Genomic DNA, 22,473 nt, shown 5'->3' with positions numbered 1-22,473 from the left:
ACTCCCCAGGAGGAGTGGACTCTGGGTGCTGGGTCCTGAAACAGAGGCCCTCAGGGCTGCGCCCTCCTCAGGCCCAGCCCCAGCAGAGGCCACGGGGGCTGTGGGAGGAGAGCAGAGGCGTGTTCTGGGGGAGACAGGAACAGCATTTAGGGGGAAACCCAGGGATGGCCTGGGGGGCTGGGGATCCTTGCATCTGCTAGCTAGGTGACCGTGTCCCAGGAAGAGATGATAAACGTGGCCCCAATTTCACAGAGGACCAGCGAGGTGATTGAGCGTGAGAATCAAGGCGCCATGGACATACAGGCCGAGTCACATGGCTGTGCTCTGCTTTCCTCACGGTGAGGGCACTGTCCAGGCTCATGAGACTGCCTTCCCCCCATTACCCTGGGAAGACGGCACGGCTGGCGTCCCCGGGGAACGAGGGGGCAGGGTGTGCTCCAGCCCCTGCGCCCCCACAGCACCCTTTGGCCTTGCTCGCCACTCACACGGACCTGCCAGTTTTCCAGTCTACAACTTGACACGCCGCCTGGGCTTCGTGTAACTTCTGTTCTGCTTCCGGTTGGATGTGAGAAACAAAACGTTGGCAGAGCGCTGAGGGAGCTGGGCCGTTGCCCGGGCACCTCCTCTGCCGTGTCCCCATCCCTGCGCTGGCAGGTGGGGCCGTCGCCCACCTCAGGGCAGGGCAGGAAGGACGTTCTGCAGGTCTCACCTGGGTTGACCCCCGGCTTGGCCCCTGCCGACAGGACGCAGTGGCTGGGCAGGAGGGCCCTTCTGCAGCACCAGCGCCCTGGCCTCCGCTCCTCTGTGGCCTGGGTTCCGTGGGCAGCCGCTCCACCTGCGACTCCCAGCCCGGCCAGACGTGGGCTCTCCAGATCCCGGCAGCCGCGGCACCTGTAGAGAAGTACACTCCACCACCGAGAAGTTGGCGTCTCAGAAGATGGGATTACATTTGGGGTTTTTTCCTGTGTTAAGCCTGGGGAGACCAGAGGGTTAGTCTGTTCTCCTCCACATGTGGGGTGAGCAGGGCCCCTGGGCAGGTGTGGACGCATGCTGGGGGTGCCTGAGCCTTACAGCTCTCCCAGCCCTTTCCTGAGACCACAGGCCGTGGTCGGTGCCACAGGGCCCAGCTCTGCCGCCGACATCAGAGTCTCTGGGTAGAAGTTGCTCCTTCGCTGCCCCTCAACAGCAGCGCAGGCAAGACCCTCGAGGCACCCTCCCTGGTCCTGGGCATCCACTGCCTGCACGGTCGCTTGAAGACAGAGGTGGCTGTGGCCCTTCTGCCGGGTTCCTCTGACATCTTAAATCACGGGCGCGTCTGTCCTGAAGACCCATGTGCCGCGGAGAGGGGGGCTGGGCTGCTTGCTTCCACCCTGAGGTGACCCAGTGTACTCAGCGGGTGCCACCCACAGCCCGGCGGGAGGCCGCGGGGTCACACGCTTCGCTGAGGTTCTGCTTCCGTCCTCTTCTCTGGGGGCTTCGTGTCTCCACCGCCCCTGAGAGGCCAGACACCCCAATTGTCTGAGGCCAGGCTGTGCTTCCCAGGAGGCTGGGCAGAGCAGGGCCCAGGTCACAGGGCGCGGGCAGGGCCACACGGCCTCCCCCTGCCCTGCCCCCCAGACCCATCTGTGTGGCGCTCAGCTGTGGGAGAGCTTCTGAGCCAGGCTCCTGCCCAGGTCCGGCCACTGCCCCAGCGTGGCTTCGTTTCTCGGGGCTCCTTGAAGCTGCTGGGTGCCAGCTGTGCCCTGTGCAGAGGCCTCCTCGAAGAGCCGGGGCCATGTGCCGCCCTTTCCTCACTGCTTTTGCCGGGTCGTGGGGGAACTGGGGGCGGGAAAGGCGAGCGGGGTCCTTGGTCACCCCTGAGGAGCGTCCTTTCTGAATTTCCCCCTTGCTTGGGCCTATGCCTCGTGCGTTGGTTAAAAACCAGTTGTTGCTGGCGGGGTGGCCTGTGGTGCTTGGGGGTCATCACCTAAGATGCACAGATCACCGTTGTCAGCAGATCACAGCAGCTTAAGGTACTTTTTAAGGAAATAACAGTTTACAGAAAACGCCTTGTAAGAAAATGGAAAGCGTGACACGCTTGTGGGGCCTGAGGTGGAGAGCAGCCCAGGGTTGTAGTTGTGGGAGTGGAGAGGTCACCCCAGCCCGGGGACGCGGAGAGCAGGGAGAGCCCCTCAGACACCCGGGCCCCGTGGCGACCCAGCTTCCCTCCCCGTGGTCCGCACCCGTGACCTAGGCCCCCCCATCCCCGGGCTCCCCAGAGCGCACAGGGCAGCAGGGGAGGGGTCTGAGACTTGACGGAGCCCCAGTTCCCGTGAGTAGGAGGGTGAGTGTGGAGCGAAGTGAGCTTTCGGCTCCTGGTCCGTGGAGTGGGGGGTGTCTCTTCTGTCCGCCCCCCCCTGCCCCTGTGAAAGACACGGCGCGGTGTTTCTGCCTGAGGCCGGCAGGGTGTTAGGTGAGGGGCCAGAGGAGCGCCTATGCTTGTCGTGAGGAGGCTGAGGGGCGCCGGGCTGGCGCCGTATCTCGTTAGTGCTCTGTGTTGATGCCTTTAGATGCCTCCAGCTCAGTCCACGCCGTGGTACTGCAAGGCTGGTTCGCTCCTCGAAGCGCCATGGCATGAGATGGAGGCTCCTAGAAGCAAGAAGAAAGGTACAGTACCGCCCAGCCAGCCTTGACCTCTCCGCGGGTCTCTAAGCTGTGTTTGCATTTACATCTGAACTCTTTGGAGGCGGGGTGGGGAGGAGGACCTGGACCACAGACACTAGGAGTTGCTAGACCGAGGCCCGTCCTGAGTGAGCCGGGACTCGGGGTCGTCCGTCCCGCCGCCTGGCGCGCTGGGCACGGTCTGGGGAGGCACCTGGAGCGGTGGACGGTCGGTGGGGGCCAGGCTTGGCTTCAGTGGCTGGTGACGAGGTGTCGGAATCGTGTCCCCAGCACAGCTACTGCCGGAAGAGGTGATGACGGGCAGCGTGCGTGCTGCCAGCTGTCCCTCCCCTCCCCCGCAGGCTGTGAGGCCCCGGAGTCAGAGGGCTCCGTGGCATGAAGTCTCCCCTCTCTCCTCCACGCCTCACAGAGAAGCAGGGTCCCGAGCGGAAGAGGATCAAGAAGGAGCCTGTCGCCCGCAAGGCCGGGCTGCTGTTCGGCATGGGGCTGTCCGGGATCCGCGCCGGCTACCCGCTCTCGGAGCGCCAGCAGGTGGCTCTCCTCATGCAGATGACGGCCGAGGAGTCTGCCAACAGCCCAGGTGAGCCCTGGGGGCAGGTGGTCCTGGGGCCTGGGAGGCCCTCCTTTGGGACGGTGGCCCAGCCCCGCAGGTCCCTCCCGGTAACCTCCCCCCATCCTCTCCTCGGCCTGCAGTGGACACGACACCAAAGCACCCCTCCCAGTCGACAGTGTGTCAGAAGGGGACGCCCAATTCTGCCTCAAAAACCAAAGATAAAGTGAACAAGAGAAATGAGCGTGGAGAGACCCGCCTACACCGGGCGGCCATCCGGGGGGACGCCCGGCGTATCAAGGAGCTCATCAGCGAGGGGGCGGACGTCAACGTCAAGGACTTCGCAGGTGAGAGCTCGGAGGGAGGGCCGCGGGGCAGACCCCCTTTTCCATAGGATGATTTGCTCTTTCTGTGTGTCCAGAGCTGTGCACTGAGAGAGGAGCGTTCGTGAGACCAGGAGGCCTTCCTGTGTGGAATCCTAGGTTTTCCCACGGCCCTGGGTGTTGGACCCAAACCTAGTTTAGCACCTTTTTTTTTTTTTTAAAAGCGATTTTCCTAAGTTGCGTTTTTCCAAAGCCCTGGGAACTGTCCACGGGGCAGCTCTGTGTGCGTGCCGACGTGAGCAGCCGCTCCCCGAGAGGCCTCAGCGCGTGCTCACGGAGGCCCTTCCAGATCTGCGGCCGTGGCCACGCTCTGCCTGCTTCCCTGTCTGCAGACGGGGCACATCCTCCCTGTGTGTTGACAGGTGACTTGGGCTGAGGCTGCCCCTTGTGACCCTGTGTTCATCGATCCTGTACCCTTGTCAGCTCGGTGGCCCACGTCACCCTCGCAGATTCTTAGTCTGTAAGGTTAACCGCTAGAGGTCACGAGCAACCCAGAGGCGCCCAAGTAAAGACCACTCGGCATTTCTAGGCGGGGTGCCCACCAGGCCTCTGTCCTGTCCTTAGCGCTTCCTGAGTGCCACCCAGAAGCGGGAGTGACCTTCCTGAGGGTTAAATCACGTACGTGCTGAGTGTGTGTTTCCAGGCTGGACTGCACTGCACGAGGCCTGTAACCGGGGCTACTACGATGTCGCGAAGCAGCTGCTGGCCGCCGGCGCAGAGGTGAACACCAAGGGCCTGGATGACGACACGCCCTTGCACGACGCCGCCAACAATGGGCACTACAAGGTGGGCGCCTCCCCGCAGACCCCACGGCAGGCCTGCCGTTAGACTGTGCACTGGTCCGCAGCCACCTGTTTCTCTGTCCTTCCTGTGTGCGGGGTGACCAGCAAGTGAATCTTTGACAGGCCCCGCCTCCCCTCCAGCCCAGCTTTCTCACCCTGGGTCAGCACCTGGGTGGCCTCTCGCCGTCTGTGGCTTGCGTGTCAGGGCCCTGCTCTGGCCACTCAGGTGTGGTCAGCCATTAGGAGGTGAGTGGCCATACCCAGAGGCAGGGGGGCTCTGCCTGTCCTCGTCCCTGTGCTGCTGCCAGACCCGGCAGCCTGGACGGGGGTAGACAACATGGGGTGAGCAGCCCAGGAGCCGCGAGCACCTGGGGCACGGCCCCTTAGGTCCAATGCAGGAGCCGCACGTGTAGGTGAGGGTCTGGCTGCGGTCACCACCACACTGTCCAAGAGGCCCCTGGCCAGAGCTGGGATGGTGCGTGTGATGAGGACACGTGGCAGCTGTTTGAGTGCATCTGGTCTGTCGTGGCGACCCCGCTGGTCACTGTAGGCAGGTGTCAGGGAACCGGCAGTGTGGCCAGTGTGGAAATGACACGTTGGCGCAGGGAGAGATTGGGGGTGCTCTGAGCTCAGGGTGCCGGGACACCTGGGACACCCGAGTGCTGATTACAGAGCTGACGTCAGGAATTAGTTAACGTTTTAGGGAAGACGATGGCATTATGGGGTTTTCGTTGTTACTGTTTCTTAAGAGCCGTTTTAGAGAAGTATGCTGAAAAACTTTATGAAATATCTGGGATTTGCTAAAAACAACCAGGGCAGGCAGGGACTTCTCTCGTGGTCAGTGCTTAAGAATCCGCCTTCCAACGCAGGGGATGCAGGTTTGATCCCTGGTCAAGGAACTAAGATCCCACATGCCATGGGGCAACTAAGCCCGCGCGCCGCAACGAAAGGTCCCGCCTGCCACAGCTAAGACAGACACGACACAGCCAAAAATTAAAAAAAAAAAAGATACCCGGGGCAGTGGGCAGGTATGGGGTATGGGTGAAATGAGGCTGGCTGGCTGGTAGGTGATGGAGCTGGGAGGGAGAGGGCCGCCGCCTGAATCTCCGCTTGTATAATTGTCTTTAAACTTGTTATTAGGGAGCAGTGAGAGACAATGGACACGTGGCCTCAGGTGTGGGCTCTGCAGAGGGGAGAGGGCTGAGGGCCAGGAGATGGGAGATGACCCAGGACTGTCCGGGTGGGCTGGTGGCCTTCGGGGCTGCATATGGTGGAGACCCTTTCTCGGCCGGAGGGAGGACAGCTTTGAGGGGACTTTACCTGTGTTGCTGGTCTCAGAGGGAGGGGCCTTAGCCAGGGAACGTGGTGGCCTGAAGCAGTTGGGGTGTTCATCGGCTGGCAGACAGCAAGGACACGGGACCAGAGCCCTGACTCTGACCCCAGGATTGTCCAACACTGTGGTGATTTGTCGGAGGGCAGGGGAGCGCCTGCCCAGGAAGCAGTGTCCTGCTCCCGCCATGCAGACCCAGGTACACCTGCGTGCAGCCCGGGCTGAAGTGGAGGCCGCCGTCCCGTTTGCCAGGCACCTGGGGGAGGCTGTCGGTTCCGCCCCGGCCACCCGAGTGAAGCGAGGATCGAGATGGAGTGAGTCACACAGAATTCTTTGGTTTCCTGGTGCATCTGAACGTTGTCTGCACGGGACAGTTGCCGTTCGGTGTGCAATGGCAGTATCTATAAACAAGTTTGCACTCCTTCGTTAAGAAATACATTATTGCGGGACTTCCCTGGCGGTCCAGTGGTTAAGACTGCACGCTTCCACTGCAGGGGACACGGGTTCAATCCCTGGTTAGAGAACTAAGATCCTGCATGCTGTGCCATGCGGCCTTAAAAAAAGAAAAAGAAAAGAAATACGTTACTGCTAAAAAATGTAACTGTCACCTGAAGCTCCAGGAGTCGTGATCTTTTTGCTGGTGGAGGGTCTGAAATACCGCGAGAACTACCAAAATGTGACACACAGACACCAAGTGAGCAAATGCTGTCGGGGAAATGGCGCCAGTAGACTTGCTGGGTGCAGGGTCGCCACAGACCCTCAGTCTGCAGACAACACGGCATCTGAAGCGCAGTAGAGTGAGGTCTGCTGTCCTTGCGTTCAGTGGGTCCTGGGCACGGATTAGCGACAGGTGATCTTACTTTCCTGCAATAAACAAACATGCAATAAACCTGCTTGCACAAGCTTGGTCTTTGTCTTCTCTACTGTGTAACACGCCCCCGCCCCCACCCCCCCATAAAAGCCTTCCCCCCAAGTTGCAGGAACCCGGCGGCTCGAGAGGAGCAGCCTGTTTGAGTGGTGGGTCTTTGGTGGGAGAGGCCTCGCGGGCAGCGTGAACAGCCTCCACCCCTCGGCCTGGTCGTGCTCAGGCCCTGTGAAGGGGCCGCAGTTGGGCATCGGCGTGGTGGCCGCTCAGTGTTTCTCAGGGTCCCTGACGGGCCTCTCACTGCTCCGCAGGTGGTGAAGCTGCTGCTCCGGTATGGAGGGAACCCTCAGCAGAGCAACAGGAAGGGCGAGACGCCGCTCAAGGTGGCCAGCTCCCCGACCATGGTGAACCTGCTGCTGGGCAAGGGCACCTACACGTCCAGCGAGGAGAGCTCGGCCGGTCAGTGCTGCGGGGGCGCGGGCTGGGCAGGTGGCGTCACCGCGGTCAGCAGGGCTCTCCCGGCAGCCTCCTTGGATGCCTGCAGCTGACGGGAGCTTCTGGCCCGTGAGGAGTCCCCCCCTGAGCCGGGATGGGGGGCTTCCGTGCAGGGCCTCCAGCCCCGTGTCTGTGCAGACCTCTCTGTAGCCCCTCTGCCCAGGGCCAGCCTCAACCTGAACTAAGCCAGGTGACGCGCTTGTTGGGCGGGCGCCTTCCCCTCCCCTCCCCACGTGCCCGCAGCCCCTGCCCGAAGCACCTCTGACCTCCTCCCCCCTGTCCCCGCAGAGAGCTCCGAGGAGGAGGACGACGCCCCATCGTTCGCACCTTCCAGCTCAGTCGACGGCAATAACACGGACTCCGAGTTTGAGAAGGGTCTGAAGCACAAGACTAAGAATCCAGAGCCCCAGAAAACTGTGACCCCCGTCAAGGATGAGTATGAGTTCGACGAGGACGACGAGCAGGACAGAATCCCTCCCGTGGACGACAAACACCTGCTGAAAAAGGATTACAGGAAGGAGACGAAGTCAAATAGTTTCATTTCTATACCCAAAATGGAAGTGAAAAGTTACACTAAAAACAGCACGATTGCACCAAAGAAGGCGTCTCACCGCATCTTGTCGGACACGTCAGACGAGGAGGACGTCGGTGTCGCCGTGGGGACCGGGGAGAAGCTGAGACTCTCGGCTCACACGACGCTGCCTGGCAACAAGACACGGGAGCCTTCCAGCTGCAAGCAGCAGCAGGAGAGAACGAAAGTGAAGAAGAAGCGGAAGAAGGAAACCAAGGGCAAGGAAGTGCGGTTTGGGAAGAGGAGCGACAAGTTCTGCTCCTCCGAGTCCGAGAGCGAGTCTTCGGAGAGCGGCGAGGACGGTGGGGGCTCGGCGGGGAGCCCCGGCTGCCTCAAGGAGTCCCCGCTGGTGCTGAAGGACCCTGCCCTGTTCAGCTCCCTGTCCGCCTCCTCCACCTCGTCCCACGGCAGCTCCGCCCCCCAGAAGCATAACCCCAGCCACGCGGACCCGCACGCCAAGCACTGGCGGACAGACAACTGGAAAACCATCTCCTCTCCAGCCTGGTCCGAGGTCAGCTCCTTATCAGACTCCACGAGGACGAGACTGAGCAGCGAGTCTGATGGCTCCTCCGAGGGCTCCAGCGTGGAGTCACTGAAGCCGGTCAGGAAGAGGCAGGAGCACAGGAAGAGGGCCGGCCTGCAGGGCACGCTGCCCGATAGGAAGAACTCCTTCCATCCTGGCGGGGACGGCGCCATCCCCAAGCTGGACAAGGAGGGCAAAGTCGTCAAGAAACACAAGACGAAACATAAACACAAAAGCAAGGAGAAGGGGCTGTGCTCCGTCAGCCAGGAGCTGAAGCTGAAGAGCTTCACCTACGAGTATGAGGACTCCAAGCAGAGGGCAGACAAGGCGATCCTCCTGGACGACGTGCCGGCTGAGGGCAAGCTGAAAGGCCTGAAACACGAGAGAGACCCCTGTAAGAAGGAGGAGAAGCTCAGCAAAATGAAGTCGGAGGAGAAGGAGTGGCTCTTCAAGGACGAGATGATCAAGGTCTCCAGAGAGGAGAAGTCGCTCAAGAGAATCAGGGAGCTGAACAAGGACGGGGGCAGGGCCTTCCGGGAGGAGAAGGACCGGTGTAGCAAAGCCGACAAGGAGAAGCTGCTGAAGGAAAAATCTCCAAAAGAGGAAAAGCTGAGGCTCTACAAGGAGGAAAGAAAGAAGAAGTCCAAAGACAGGCCCTCCAAGTTAGAGAAAAAGAATGACTTTAAAGAGGATAAAATTGCAAAAGAGAGGGAGAAGACCTTCAAAGAGGATAAAGATAAAGAAAAACTCAAAAAAGTGTATAGGGAGGAGTCTGCTTTTGATGAATATTGTAACAAAAGTCAGTTTCTGGAGAACGAAGACACCAAGTTTAGTCTTTCTGATGACCAGGACCGGTGGTTCTCTGACTTGTCAGATTCATCCTTCGATTTCAAAGGGGAAGACAGCTGGGACTCTGCAGTGACAGACTACAGGGACATGAAGAGCGAGTCTGTGGCCAGGCTGATCCTGGAGACGGTGAAAGAGGACAGTAGGGAGAAGAGGCGGGAGAACAAGGCCCGGGAGAAGCGCACGGACAGGGACATCTTCTCTCGGAAGAAAGACAGGGACTGCCTGGAACGGGGCTCGGAGCGGAGGAGAGAGCACGCTGCCGACAGGCACAGGGCCGTGCCCGGCTACCTCTGCGAGAAGGACAGGAGGAGGCGGGAGTGTGCGGAAGGCGGCCGGGACAGGAAGGAGCCCCCCGAGGCCGCCAAGGAGCGGAGAGATGGCCGTGCAAAGCCCGAGGAGGCGCACAGGGAGGACCTGAAGGAGTGCGGCTGCGAGGGAGTCTTCAAGGACAGGCCCGACTGCGACTTCGGGAAGAGCCTGGAGCCCTGGGAGAGGCACCACCCGGCGAGAGAGAAGGAGAGGAAGGAGAGGCTAAAGCTGGAGAAGCACAAAGAGAAGTCCAGTGACAAGGACAGAAACGAAAGACTGATGCTTGAGAAGTGTCAGAAGGACAAAGAACTTGATAAGTGTTTCAAAGAGAAAAAGGACGCCAAGGAAAAGCATAAAGACGTGCACAGCAAAGACAAAGAGAGAAAAGCATCTCTCGACCAAGGTAAAGACAAACGGGAGAAGACTTTCCCCGGAATTCTCTCCGAGGACTTCTCTGAAAAAAAAGATGAAAAGAAGGGTAAAGAGAAAAGCTGGTACATTGCAGACATATTCACTGATGAAAGCGAAGATGAAAGAGATGACTACGCGGCGAGCGGATTCAAAGTCGGGGAGGCCGGCGAGGGGCGGGGGGATGGCCCCCCCGAGAGGGAGGACGTGCGGGAGCCGCAACCCCCCGACAGGCACCGGAAGCACTCGGCCGACAGGCAACATGCGGAGAAGCAGAAAGACAAAGAAATCAGAGAGAAGAAGAAGGAGAAGGGCGCCACAGACGGGGGGAAGGACAAGAAAGAAAAAACCTTGGAAAAGCACAAAGAGAAGAAGGACAGAGAGTCCACGGAAAAATACAAGGACAGGAAGGACCGAGCGTCGGTGGACTCCACTCAGGACAAGAGGAACAAGCAGAGGCTCCCCGAGAAGGGGGAGAAGAGGCCCCCTGCGGAGGACAAGGCCAAGAGCAGGCACCGGGAGAGGCCGGACCGGGAGCAGGGCCGCGAGAGGAAGGCCAGCAAGGGCACCGACGCGGAGAAGAGCCTGCTGGAGCGGCTGGAGGAGGCGGCGCTGCAGGACTTGCGCGAGGACTCCAACGACAAGGCCAGCGACGCGTCGTCGGACGGCTTCCCCGACCGCGGCCACGACCCGGGCCTCGGCGCCCTCCTGGAGGTGCCCTTCCCGGAGCCCCCGGAGGAGCGGGCGCGGGAGAGGGAGCGGCACCGGCACGCCTCGTCCTCCTCCAAGAAGAGCCATGACCGAGAGCGGGTCAGGAAGGACAAGCCCGAGAAGAAGGAGAAGAGCGACGACTGCAAGGACACGGGCGGCCGGAAGGACAGCGGCCAGTACGAGAAGGAGGTCCTGGAGGCCGACGCTTACGGCCTCTCCTACGGCGGCATCAAGGCCGACGCAGAGGACGAGTTAGAGAAAACCATCGAGTTGTTTTCTACCGAAAAGAAGGAGAAAAATGATCCTGAACGAGAACCTCCCAAGAAGGTAGAGAAGGAACTGAGGCCTTACGGCTCTAGCACCGTGAGCCTCCTGAAGGAGAAGAGGCGGCGGGAGAAGCACCGGGAGCGGTGGCGGGACGAGAAGGAGCGGCACCGGGACCGGCACGGGGACGGGCCCCCGCGGCACCACCGGGAGGAGCTCAAGCCCGCGGCCAGGGACAAGGACAACCCTCCCGCCTCCTTCCGAGACAAGCCCAAGGACGAGGGCGGGAAGCTTGGCGAGGCCAAGCTGAAGGAGAAGGTCAAGGAGAATCTGGAGAAGGACAAGGGCGACCCCGTAAAGCTGAGCAACGGGAACGACAAGCTCCTCCCGGTCAGAGACCCCGGTAAGAAAGACGTCCGGCCGCGGGAGAAGCTCCTGGGCGACGGGGACCTGATGATGACGAGCTTCGAGCGGATGCTCTCCCAGAAGGACCTGGAGATCGAGGAGCGCCACAAACGGCACAAGGAGAGGATGAAGCAGATGGAGAAGCTGCGCCACCGGTCTGGTGACCCCAAGCTCAAGGACAAGGCCAGGCCCGCCGAGGACGGGCGGAAGAAGGGCCTGGATGGCCCGCCGAAGAAGCCGCTGGGGCTGGACCCTGCCCCGAAGGACAGGAAGCTCAAGGAGTCAGCCCCTGCCGCCCCTGCTGCCGAGAACAAGCCCCACCCGGGACCCGCGGTGGACCCCCGAGACTGGCTGGCAGGCCCCCACATGAAAGAGGTCTTGCCCGCTTCCCCCAGGCCGGACCACGGCCGGCCCACCGGGGTCCCCACCCCCGCCTCGGTGGTGTCCTGCCCCAGCTACGAGGAGGCCATGCACACGCCCCGGACCCCGTCCTGCAGCGCCGACGACTACCCCGACCTCATGTTCGACTGCGCAGACCCCCAGCCCGTGTCCAGCACGTCCGCCAGCGCCTGCTCACCCTCCTTCCTCGACAGGTTCTCCGTGGCCGCCAGCGGGACTTCAGAAACGCCGGGCCAGACGCCTGCGAGGCCGCTGTGCGCGAGCCTTTACCGCTCGGTGTCTGTGGACATCCGGAGGACCCCTGAGGAAGAGTTCGGGCTCGGGGACAAGCTGTTTAGACAGCAGAGTGCCCCTGCGGCGCCCAGCTACAGCTCGCCGGGGCAGCACCCGGAGGACAAGGCCCTGGGGCCCCCCGCACCCACCGGGAAGTTCGCCTGCCTGTCTCCGGGGTATTACTCCCCGGACTATGGCATCCCCTCCCCCAAAGCGGACGCCTTGCACTGCCCGCCTGCGGCCGCAGCCAACATCACCCCCTCCCCAGAGGGCGCCTTCTCCGGCTTACCGACCAAGTCCCCCCCTTCACACAGAGACGAGCTCTTGGCCCCGTCCATGGAGGGGGCCCTTCCCCCTGACCTTGGCATTCCCCTGGATGCCACGGAGGACCAGCAGGCCACCGCGGCCATCATCCCCCCGGAGCCCAGCTTCCTGGAGCCCCTGGACGAGGGCCCTTTCAGCACCGTCATCACAGAGGAGCCGGTCGAGTGGGCGCACCCCGCCACCGTGGAGCAGGGCCTCCCCTCTGGCCTCATCGGGGGCACCCCCGAAAACCCCGCCAGCTGGCCCGTGGGGTCGGACCTCCTGCTGAAGTCCCCACAGAGATTCCCGGAGTCCCCGAAACATTTCTGCCCTGCCGAGTCTCTCCACCCGGAGCCCCCTTACCCGGTGTCGCCCGTCTCATACCCTCTGTCGGTCCCCGAGCCGGGACTGGAAGTCAAGGACGAGGCCGGGGAAGCAGTCCCGGCCGCGGTCTCTGCTTCAGAAGAGCCAGCCGCGTTCGCCCCTTCCTCCAGGCTGGAGTCCTTCTTCAGTAACTGCAAGTCCCTTCCGGAAGCGCCCCCCGACGCGCCCCCCGAGCCTGCGTGTGTGACGGCCGTGGCTCAGGTGGAGGCCCTGGGTCCCCTGGAGAATAACTTCCTGGAAAGTGGTCACAACCTGTCTGCCCTCGGCCAGGTGGAGCCGGTGCCCTGGCCCGGTGCCTTCCCCGCCACCGAGGATGACCTCGACCTGGGGCCTTTCTCGCTGCCGGAGCTTCCTCTCCAGACGAAGGATGTTTCCGATGTCGAAGCAGAGCCTGTGGAAGAGAGTCCTCTCGTTCCTCTGGACAACACCCCCGCGCTCCCGAGCGGCGGGGATGTCTCTGTGGCAGCTGCCGAGGAACAGCTGGTGCTGCCTCCTGACCAGGTGGCCGCCCGGCTCACAACCGAGCCTGCGCCTGAGCCCCCAGAGGAGCCGAAGCCAGTCGTGCTGCCCGAGGCCACAGTGGAGGCCGGGGCCAGGCCGGAGGGGAGGGCCCCCGAGGACTCCGACCCTGGCTCTGGGCCCACGCCGGCCCCCTCAGAGCAGCATCCACCGGGGAGTGGGGACGAGCAGGCCGAGGGCCCAGACCCCTCGGCCACGCCCCACAGTGCTCCCGACGCCCCCGGGGACGGTTCGGCCCAGGCCCGCGCAGCGGATGGGGCCGGCCCCCAGGACAGTGCCGGGCTCGAGGGGCCTCCGGACGGCGTCCAGCCTGAAGCCCCCGAACCGGAACCCAAACCGACAGCCGAAGCCCCAAAGGCGCCCAAGGTGGAGGAGATCCCCCAGCGCATGACCAGGACCCGGGCCCAGATGCTGGCCAACCAGCAGAAGCAGAGCTCGCCGCCCACCGAGAAGGAGGCTGCGGCCGCGCCCACCCCCAGGGCCAAGGGCCGCGGCTCTGAGGACGATGACCCCCAGGCCCAGCACCCGCGCAAACGCCGCTTCCAGCGCTCCAGCCAGCAGCTGGCCCAGCAGATGCACACGTCCACGCGTCAGACGCGGGAGGTGATCCAGCAGACGCTGGCTGCCATCGTGGACGCCATCAAGCTGGACGACATCGAGCCTTACCACAGCGACAGGTCCAACCCGTACTTCGAGTACCTGCAGATCAGGAAGAAGATTGAGGAGAAGCGCAAGATTCTCTGCTACATCAGCCCGCAGGCGCCCCAGTGCTACGCCGAGTACGTCACCTACACCGGCTCCTACCTCTTGGACGGCAAGCCACTCAGCAAGCTGCACATCCCCGTGGTGAGTGCCTGCCCGGGCGGGGGGCGCCCCCCAGGCCCAGGACCCGCTGCGCCGTCCTCCCCGTCATTCCCCGTCTGCCCCATGGCGGCTCCCACCCAGTCCGCGTGCTTGGACCTCGGCTGACCCAGGCTCCGCCCACGTGGGGCACGCCTGGCCCCCTCTCTGGTTCAGTGCCCCCTCCATCCCCTTCAGCAGCCCGAGGGCTCCCCAGACTCCAACCCTGGCCCCCAGCGGCCCCACGGTGCCAACCCAAGGCCAGAGCCCAGACCTTTTCCTCTAGAGGCCTGAGGGCACCTCTCCTGCTCGGTCCTTCCTTGGGTTTCCGGGCTTCCCCACCTGCCCAGTCAGGCCCACGCCCCGCCTCTCGGCCGTCTGTTCGCGTGGCCCCTCCCCTGGGTGCTTCGCCCCACGTCTGTGCAGATGTGACCTGTCCGAGCCCCGCCGCGCACACCCCACCCCCTCTTCACGCCCAGACGCAGGCCGTTGGCAGGTCCTGCCACACGAAGGAAGCCACGCGGGGAGCGCGCATCCTCCACGTGCTGCTGCCCCGCCCGCCCCCCCAGGCAGCAGGCACAGGCGTCGCGGCCAGTAAAGCTGATCTCAGCCACCTGTGCTCAGTGGTAGCCAGAGCCGCCCCGGCCCCCAGGCTTCACGGTGCTGCCCAGGTGCTGCCCATCCACACCTGTGTGGCGGACTTGCCTCATTTTTTTTTTTTTTTTTTTTTTTTTTTTTTTTTGCGGTACGCGGGCCTCTCACTGTTGCGGCCTCTCCCGTTGCGGAGCACAGGCTCCGGACGCGCAGGCTCAGCGGCCATGGCTCACGGGCCCAGCCGCTCCGCGGCATGTGGGATCTTCCCGGACCGGGGCACGAACCCGTGTCCCCTGCATCGGCAGGCGGACTCTCAACCACTGCGCCACAAGGGAAGCCCTTGCCTCGTTTTTTGACCAGCCCACCCCACCCCTCCCCACCCCCACCGCCGCGAGGAAAAAAGCCCAGCTTTCGGCTTGTTCTGTCTCTCGGGCCTGGGAGAAGCCCCCCGTAACGGGCGTCGGTGCTGCACGGGATGCGTCGTGCGCTCAGACCTCGGCCTGCGCCGCCTGTTCCCAGGCAGGAAGTGGAGCCGAGAGGGGGGCCCGAGGCACTGGATGCAGGGGAACCTGGCCTGGGATCCCTGGTCAGTGAGACTTTGCTGCTGTTTGGTTTCAGTAACTAAAATTTAGACAAACAGCACCGTGGCCCCCTAGAACATTTGGAAACCAGAGAGAAAGCCATGCTCCTGCCTCCCCCTGGACCCCCGCCACCCGAGTTCACCCCGCAGCAGCCTGTGTGTCTCCTGGAGCTCAACCCTTTCTAGCGGCGGGCTCCGGTTCACAGCCTGTCGCCCCGCAGCCAGGCCCAGGCTGTTGGGGGTGAGGGCAGGCCGAGGCCTCATTCCCATACCCTCTGGAGCCGGGGAGGGTGAAATGGAGGTGACCTCACACCCACGACAGCCCCAAACAAGACCCCTATACAGAGACCACCGCAGGCGCCCAAGAGGCAAGGGGAGGCCGGCGCCCTGGGCCCCCGGGGCGTGATGGGCAGGACGTGCAGCCAAAGAGACCCGGCTGGGTGGCTTCATCTCGGGTTTTGAGAAGTTTGGACCGAGAAGTTGGAAGAGAGCATGTACCTTGAGCTTGGGCCTCGAGTCCAGCCCCTCAGAGGGTCTTGTCTGTGGTGGCCACTGTACCGTGGGCATGATTCCTCCCCTCCAGCCCGAGGTTGTGGCCACATGAGTCACCGCACCCTACTTGGCCTCGGCCACCAGGGAGGGGCTCCTCGGCAGTCCCGTGCTTCCTGGCCCCACGAGAGGCTCCAGCCGTATCTGGTGCTGTTGTGACACGCTTCCTGTGTGTTTTGGAAGCACCGGCTTCTTCTCCTGGGAGAAGCACCCTCCTGGGTTCAGGGGTGGCCCCGGCGAGCCCTCTCCTTCGCTGACGCCCTGGGAAGAGGGGCGGGCCCAGCTGTCCTGTTCGTGTGGCTTCTGGGCAGCCGTGTCCCAGTGGGTCTCAGGGTGCGTGAGGACACCCCTGCCCCTCCTCCGTCCCCTCTTGGCTGCGCAAGGGCCGAGGTGCAGATGCCCTCTGTTCTTAGCTTCCCTCGCCTCCCCCATCCCTGCCGCTCCCTCCCCGGCCACCCTCCTCCCAGCCCAGCCACACGCGGCGGGGGGACGGGCGCTCGCTCACCGACTCCTGGGGACAGGCGTTCCCCCAGCGCGTCCGCGTCTGCATGGGACCGTGGTCTCCGGGCTGACTCCTGCAAGTGGGGCGGCGGGGGTGATTCACGGCCCCCGCTGACCCCCGTCTCCCCCTGTGACCGCAGATCGCGCCCCCTCCCTCCCTGGCGGAGCCCCTGAAGGAGCTGTTCAAGCAGCAGGAGGCCGTGCGTGGGAAGCTGCGCCTGCAGCACAGCATCGAGCGGGTAAGCGGGCAGCCGCGGGCCCAGGGCGCCCGGCCCGGGTGGCTCTCAGCTCACCAGCCCCTCTCTTCCAGGAGAAGCTGATCGTCTCCTGCGAACAGGAGATCCTGCGGGTTCACTGCCGGGCGGCGAGGACCATCGCGAACCAGGCGGTGCCATTCAGCGCCTGCACCATGCTGCTGGACTCGGAGGTGTACAACATGCCGCTCGAGAGCCAGGTGGGCGTCCGGGTGAGAGGGCCTGCGGGGGGCTGGAGCGGCGCTGGGGTCACGGGCCCCCGGAGACTCACGTGCGGTCTGCCCGCGCAGCGGCCGGAGCTGCTGCACCAGGGCTTCCTCACCGAAGGCCCCAGAGAGGCTGTCACGCTGGGGACCACAGGGCTGCTGCCCCCGACGGGCACGCGGACCCAGGGCACGCCCAGCAGTTGGACACACGGTGTGCCTCGTCTGTCCACCAGAGTCCAGCCCGCCTCCCTCCGCCCCCAGGGCTGTGTTTGTCCCATGAGGTCACACCCTTCCCCAGCCGACCTCTGTGCTGTCCCTGTGGTACCTGTGCTCCTGAGGGCCCCACCCGTCGGCTGACACACTGGAGATCTAAAATGTGCAGAAAGCAAGTCGATTCCCGTCCTCCCTGATGTTCTCTCCTCCCCCGCAGCCACTGTGACTCTCAGCCCAGAGCGTGTCATTCTGGGCCAGGCCTCGGTGCTGAGTCCCCTCCTGACGGAGGCCCCTAGTGAGCCCAGGCCCCCAGGGGCATCACACAGACCCCTGGGTGTCTGAGCAGCATTCCCAGGTTGGCCGCATGGTGACGTACGGTGGTTCAGTTAAACCTGATTTCTTTCTAGTGCATTGAAGAGTCCTCACACGTAACCTTTAAGGATACCTCTTTAAGTTTCTACTTGAACGTACCACGCATAGCAACGAATTTTCCCTAAAGCAAAAACATTTGTCCACAAAGTATTTTAGGGATTGGGTGGAAGCTTTGCTTTTTTTGATATTTGCATCTGAAAGAAAAAAAAAAGAATCTGCTCACCTTTAAGGGATTGCTGGGTTTCCTCTGAATGTCAAGGAGACGACAGACAGGACTCTCAGGCTGCAGCCTCCTCCCCTCAAGCCCCTTTGTAGTGGGGCCTGGGCTTTCCCCAGGCAGGTGGTTGCGTGTGGCTGGGCGAGAGAGAGACTTTCCCGCCCCGAGACCCGGGAGGCCCTGCAAACCCAGCCGGCAAGAGCCTGTGGGGACCTACTGCTCCCAAGGCTGCCCTGCCTGTAAACCACAGTCCACCGTGGGCGGCCTGCAGCCACCCCAGGCCTCGCAGACGTCCTGTCAAAGGAGAAGTCACTGCCGCTTTTTAGAGAAGTCACTGCTGCTTTTTACCCTCGCCAGCTCGCCCTGGGGCCTCCCCAGGAGACGGAGGGGAGCCTGAAGGCGCCGCCGGGGTCCCGAGTCACCACTGGGCAGCTCCCCCAACGGGCGGCGTGGAGAGCTGGTGGGGGAGGGAGCCCTTGACCGGGGGACCCGGGGCTTGGCGTGCCAGGCCCACCCCTCCCGGACGCCCACACGTGCTTCACTCTCCCGCCAGGGTGATGAGAACAAGTCAGTGCGGGACCGGTTCAACGCCCGCCAGTTCATCTCCTGGCTGCAGGACGTGGACGACAAGTATGACCGCATGAAGGTGAGCCCCGGCCCCGGCGGCGGCGGCGGCGGGGCCAGGGCTCTTCTGGGCGGGGGCGGCAGGGCCGTGTTCGGAGGAGGCAGCTTCAGACTCGCTCTGAGCCCAGCTGGCAGTGAGGGAGCCGAGGCCTCCCCGCCCCCATGTTGCCTCTTAGAGTGTCTTCCCTCCTGTCCAGGTGTGCGGGGAGCAGCTCCTGTCACCAGCTTGCGGTCAGACCTCTGTGGGACCCCACCTTGAGCCCTCCTCAAAGGTCACAGCATCCACCCATCACCCCTGCCCCTGGCTGTGCTGACCAGTGCAGCGGGCAGAGGATGGGGGGGAGATAGAGAGAGATTAGCAAGTAAGAAGCAAGTCCTTGTCTGCGGGTGCGAGGGTTGCACCCGGGGTCCCCCGTGAACACTGACCGGCAGTGACGTGCCCGTTACAGAATTAACACCTAGAAGCCGGCACCACCGGGAAGCCCCAGGAGGCAGGGCCCGCTGCGTGGAGCTGATGGAGGCGTGACCCAGGCTCCTGCGCTGGGCTGCCAGCCTCACCCCTTGCCTCAGTGACCCTGCCTCCGGCACTGCGGCAGTGCACCCAGAGGGGCGGCCAGGAGGCCAGAGCAGAGAGGAACCAGCCTACAGGGCGTTCAGGCCCCGCTGAGGCCGGGTCCAGGCCGTGTTTCTAACAAGCTGCAAAGGTGACCGTTCGGGGGTCCCACGGTCACTCCTCCCACCACCAGCCAGCCTGAAGGGAGCTGCACGGGAAACTTACAAGAGAGAAAAAATTTCTGACCAAAGTAAAGTTAGATTCGGTACATTACAAAGACAACCTTAAGTCTCATTTCCTTAACGTGCCAAGAACTTACAAACCAATAAGAAAAATAGATGATGGATAGAAAAAGGAATTGGTGAAGTACGGAGAGTGCAGGGGCACGAAACGGCCACCCGCGTGGCCACTGGTCTCAGAGCACAGGGTGGACGAGGTCCTATTCGGGAGACAGGCTGCCCACCCTCAGTTCCTGCAGCCCTGGGACAACTCTCCGGACATGCTGGTCATGTTTCAGGGGTTTAGCCCAACAAACAAACAAACAATTTCATTTCAGTAACTGAAAACTCAGGGGTACGTACGATTCTAGTCAAGAATGCTTTAAATTAGGTGAAAGCAGCTGGACTCCTGAGGGTGTCTGAGCTGTCACGCCTTTTGTTCAAGCCTCCCTGAGGATGACAAGCGGCCCAGGCATGCCGAGGAGGACACGGCTGGCCGCTGGGGCATGTGGGGCTCGTTTCCAGAACACTTTTTTTAACTGAACTGTTTTAAGCAAATCAGAAGTTGTGACAGCTGGCCCTGCATGCTTGTGTGCACGTCGAAGAAAGTAAGGTGGTCTTCCTGCACACTGTCCCCTGCTCACTGTCCCCACGGAGGCTGGCCTTCCGCCTGCTGTGCCCTGTCACCCGCCTTGCACCCCAAACGCCGCCCCCACGTGCTGTGGTGACCCAGGCACCGTCATTCTTTCAGTTTCAACATTCTCCCTTCTCAACATGAAATACAGAGTACGCCTTTAGTAGGATAACTGTTACCTTACTTAGTACCCGCTTAAGAGTAAACACGTGAACGTTTATTTCTAAAAACTAACCAAGTGCATTTCTAAAAGGCACAATTTCCACTGTGAGTGCAAATGAAGCCAATGTCACCAACCATAAATAAGATAAATGGAAAATGAAAACAGAAGAGCAAAGAAAGCTATTATGAGTTCTGACTAGAGGCTGTGCTGAAACCCCCAGGGTGGGGGCACAGAGCAGGGACGATGGACAGACCCCCGTGTGGTCAGCAAGGCCACTCACCGCGCAGGACGAGACCCAGACGCAAGAGGTCGTCCTGAGGCCAGAGCGCGAACGGGTCCCCCGCCCCGACCTCCCGGGAGGCGCTGCGGCAGGGGGAATGGGTGCGGGGGGCGGCCGGGGTCTTGCCTCCCCTCCCCTCACCTGCTGCGTTTCCCGCGTAGACGTGTCTCCTGATGCGGCAGCAGCACGAGGCCGCGGCCCTCAACGCCGTGCAGAGGATGGAGTGGCAGCTGAAGGTGCAGGAGCTGGACCCCGCCGGGCACAAGTCCCTGTGTGTGAACGAGGTGCCGTCCTTCTACGTGCCCATGGTCGACGTCAACGACGACTTCCTGCTCCTTCCGGCCTGACGCGGCGGGACAGCTGCCCGGGGCACAGGCGAGCCCCCCCGTCCGCCGCCGAGTCCGGGCGGCGGAAGGAGACCACGTCCCCGGTGGGGACGTCCAGGGAGAAGCCCGCGCTGGGCCCCTGGCGCGCGGCTCTCTCACGCCCGCCGCCGCGGGAGGACGCAGAGCCGGGGACGTGGGCACGGACACGGACACGGCAGCCTCAGGCTCTTTTCCGGCGGCCGCACAGGCATCTCAGGAGCTGCAGGATGGAGAGCGTTTTTTTAAATTCCTTGTTTCATTTCTGATCGACTAAAGAGAATAAAAGTTAAGGCCTCCACCCCTCCCCAACAGCGGCCTCCGGGTCAGAGGGTGGGGAGAGCTTCGGGCCGGCAGCCGTCCTGTCGCCACGAAGCTGCCGACGGTGCCAGCCCGAGATCTGGGCTGGGACGCTGGGCCGGGTGAGGGCCTGGCTGCGCCGCCCGCCCGCCCGCCTCACAGGGACACGCAGGCAGGACTCCGGGTTGTGTTTTTAATGGAGTCAAATCCACGTGGTTTGTATATTTTTTCCTTTAATCTTGGGCATTTTGTTTCTCTTTCTGAGAACATAACTTGAAACACTACAGAGCCAATAATCATATAAAAAGTGTACCCGTAAACGCTGTACAGTTTTATACACGTTCACAATGTACTTTTGCTGCCTTCTAGATAATTTATTTTGCAACACATTACTGCACAGTTGTAAATAACTTATGTACTGTAACATCACTTCAGTTATGTGTAAAGAAATAAATAAATTAATTAAATGCTCTTTGTACACGACAGCCCCCTCAGGAGGGTGGACGTGGCTGTGAGGGAAGGGTTCCCGCCCTGGAAATCCCACTGTCTTCCACTTTTTTTCCTACCAAATGAGTAGCTTATAATTTTGAAACAAATACACTCACCCCCCAGCTTTCCTGCCCTCCTCTCAACGGACGACTGGGGCTGCTGGCCGGGACGGCACGGGTTACCCAGAGGCTCTTTCCCAGGGCCCATCAGAGCGGGCAGGACACGGGCGGGGCGTGTGCTGGGGCAGCAGGTCCCCTGGGTGGCACGGCTGTGGAGGGACCGCTGTCTCCCGACTCCCCGTGGGGCTGCCACGTGGGAGTCCCCACCCGGGATGTGTGTTCCGCCTGAAACCCAGCTCGCGGGGCCGGAGTCGGAGATCTGAGCCCAGCGTGACCTGGGGTCTGTGCTCCTCTCTGAGGGGGGCGCGCACAGGGCCAGGCCGGGGGCCCCTTCTGAGCAGAGGCATCCGTCCTGCCTGGTCCATCCACAATTCCCGTCCAACGGCTGGCTCGAGCTGGAGGGCAAGGGGTGGAGGCTGCAGGGCCAGGCAGGGCGTCAGGGGTGGCCCTGGCCCTCGCTGGAGTCCTCGGGCACCTCGCTCCCTCCCCCGTGCTTCCCGTACCTGGCACAGGCGGGAGCTGCAGACGTGACCCCACTTGGGAGTGAGAACCCAGCCCTGTGCCAGCAGCATGCCTCACAGAGCAGCCCTGACGGTGCCCCGGACCGGCTGGAGGTGGTTTCCTCTTTCTGGGCTGCCTGGCCCGACCCAAGCTCTCGGTTTCTGCCTCAGAGACGCCCCGGCTCTGCATTGCCCTTTGTGCGCATCCCTGCCCCCCACCGCCCCGGCCGGTCCCACCTCCAGTGACCCCGGGGCGGGGCCAGAGCCTTCACTGCCCAGCGTCTTTCTAAACAGCATGAATTAGGTCGCACCTGTTCGTCTGGCACATCCTGGCGTCAGCAACTTCAGGCCCCCCCGCAGAGACCCTGCACTCAGAGAGGTCCCACCCGTGGTAGGCGCTGGTCCTGCTACAGCAAGCGTGTCTGGAGGTGTACCCCACGCTCTGGCGCGTCTACACCACAATGATGTTGTGACATCATGACCTCCCTTTCCTGGCTCTCCGTGGGACTTCCTGCCGTGAGAGACAATGGCACAGATGCTCTCGTCACGTGGCTGTGCAGTGGTGGGCCCCAGAGAACAAAAAGGGATTAGTATCCAGGATATAAATAGAGAACCCATAAAACTCGACTGCAAAAAAAAAAAAAAAAAATTTCAAAAATCGGCAAAGGACTTGAATAGTCCTTTCCCCAAAGAAGATACACAAATGGTCAACAGGCTCGTGAACAAACGCTCAACATCACTAATCACTCGGGAAATGCAGATGAGAACCACGGTGAGATACCCCCCGACACTCATTAGGATGGCTGCTGACAACAACAACAGAAAACAACAAGCACTTGGTGAGGGTGTGGAGAATGTGGAACCCCGTGCACTGTCGGTGGGAATGTAAAAGGGTACAGCCACTACGGAGAACAGTATGGA

The 22,473-nt window shown here is 62.2% G+C and overlaps 1 protein-coding gene across 1 annotated transcript in view; it reads left to right on the top strand.

The window, feature by feature from the left end:
- The window catches only part of ANKRD11 (ankyrin repeat domain containing 11), a 30,771-nt gene extending 10,642 nt beyond the window's left edge, over nt 1-20,129 (top strand). The window contains exons 3-11 of the mRNA XM_065898721.1: nt 3,071-3,241; nt 3,355-3,558; nt 4,238-4,380; nt 6,883-7,030; nt 7,355-13,830; nt 16,189-16,287; nt 16,359-16,502; nt 17,864-17,956; nt 19,944-20,129. Coding sequence (XP_065754793.1) covers nt 3,071-3,241; nt 3,355-3,558; nt 4,238-4,380; nt 6,883-7,030; nt 7,355-13,830; nt 16,189-16,287; nt 16,359-16,502; nt 17,864-17,956; nt 19,944-20,129 — 7,664 coding nt within the window. The remainder of the gene's footprint in view (nt 1-3,070; nt 3,242-3,354; nt 3,559-4,237; nt 4,381-6,882; nt 7,031-7,354; nt 13,831-16,188; nt 16,288-16,358; nt 16,503-17,863; nt 17,957-19,943) is intronic.
- Nucleotides 20,130-22,473: the final 2,344 nt, after the last annotated feature.

This window comes from Phocoena phocoena, chromosome 20, assembly GCF_963924675.1.
Source record: "Phocoena phocoena chromosome 20, mPhoPho1.1, whole genome shotgun sequence".
Classification (NCBI taxonomy): domain Eukaryota; kingdom Metazoa; phylum Chordata; class Mammalia; order Artiodactyla; family Phocoenidae; genus Phocoena; species Phocoena phocoena.
This window is presented reverse-complemented; position numbering and strand designations above follow the sequence as displayed.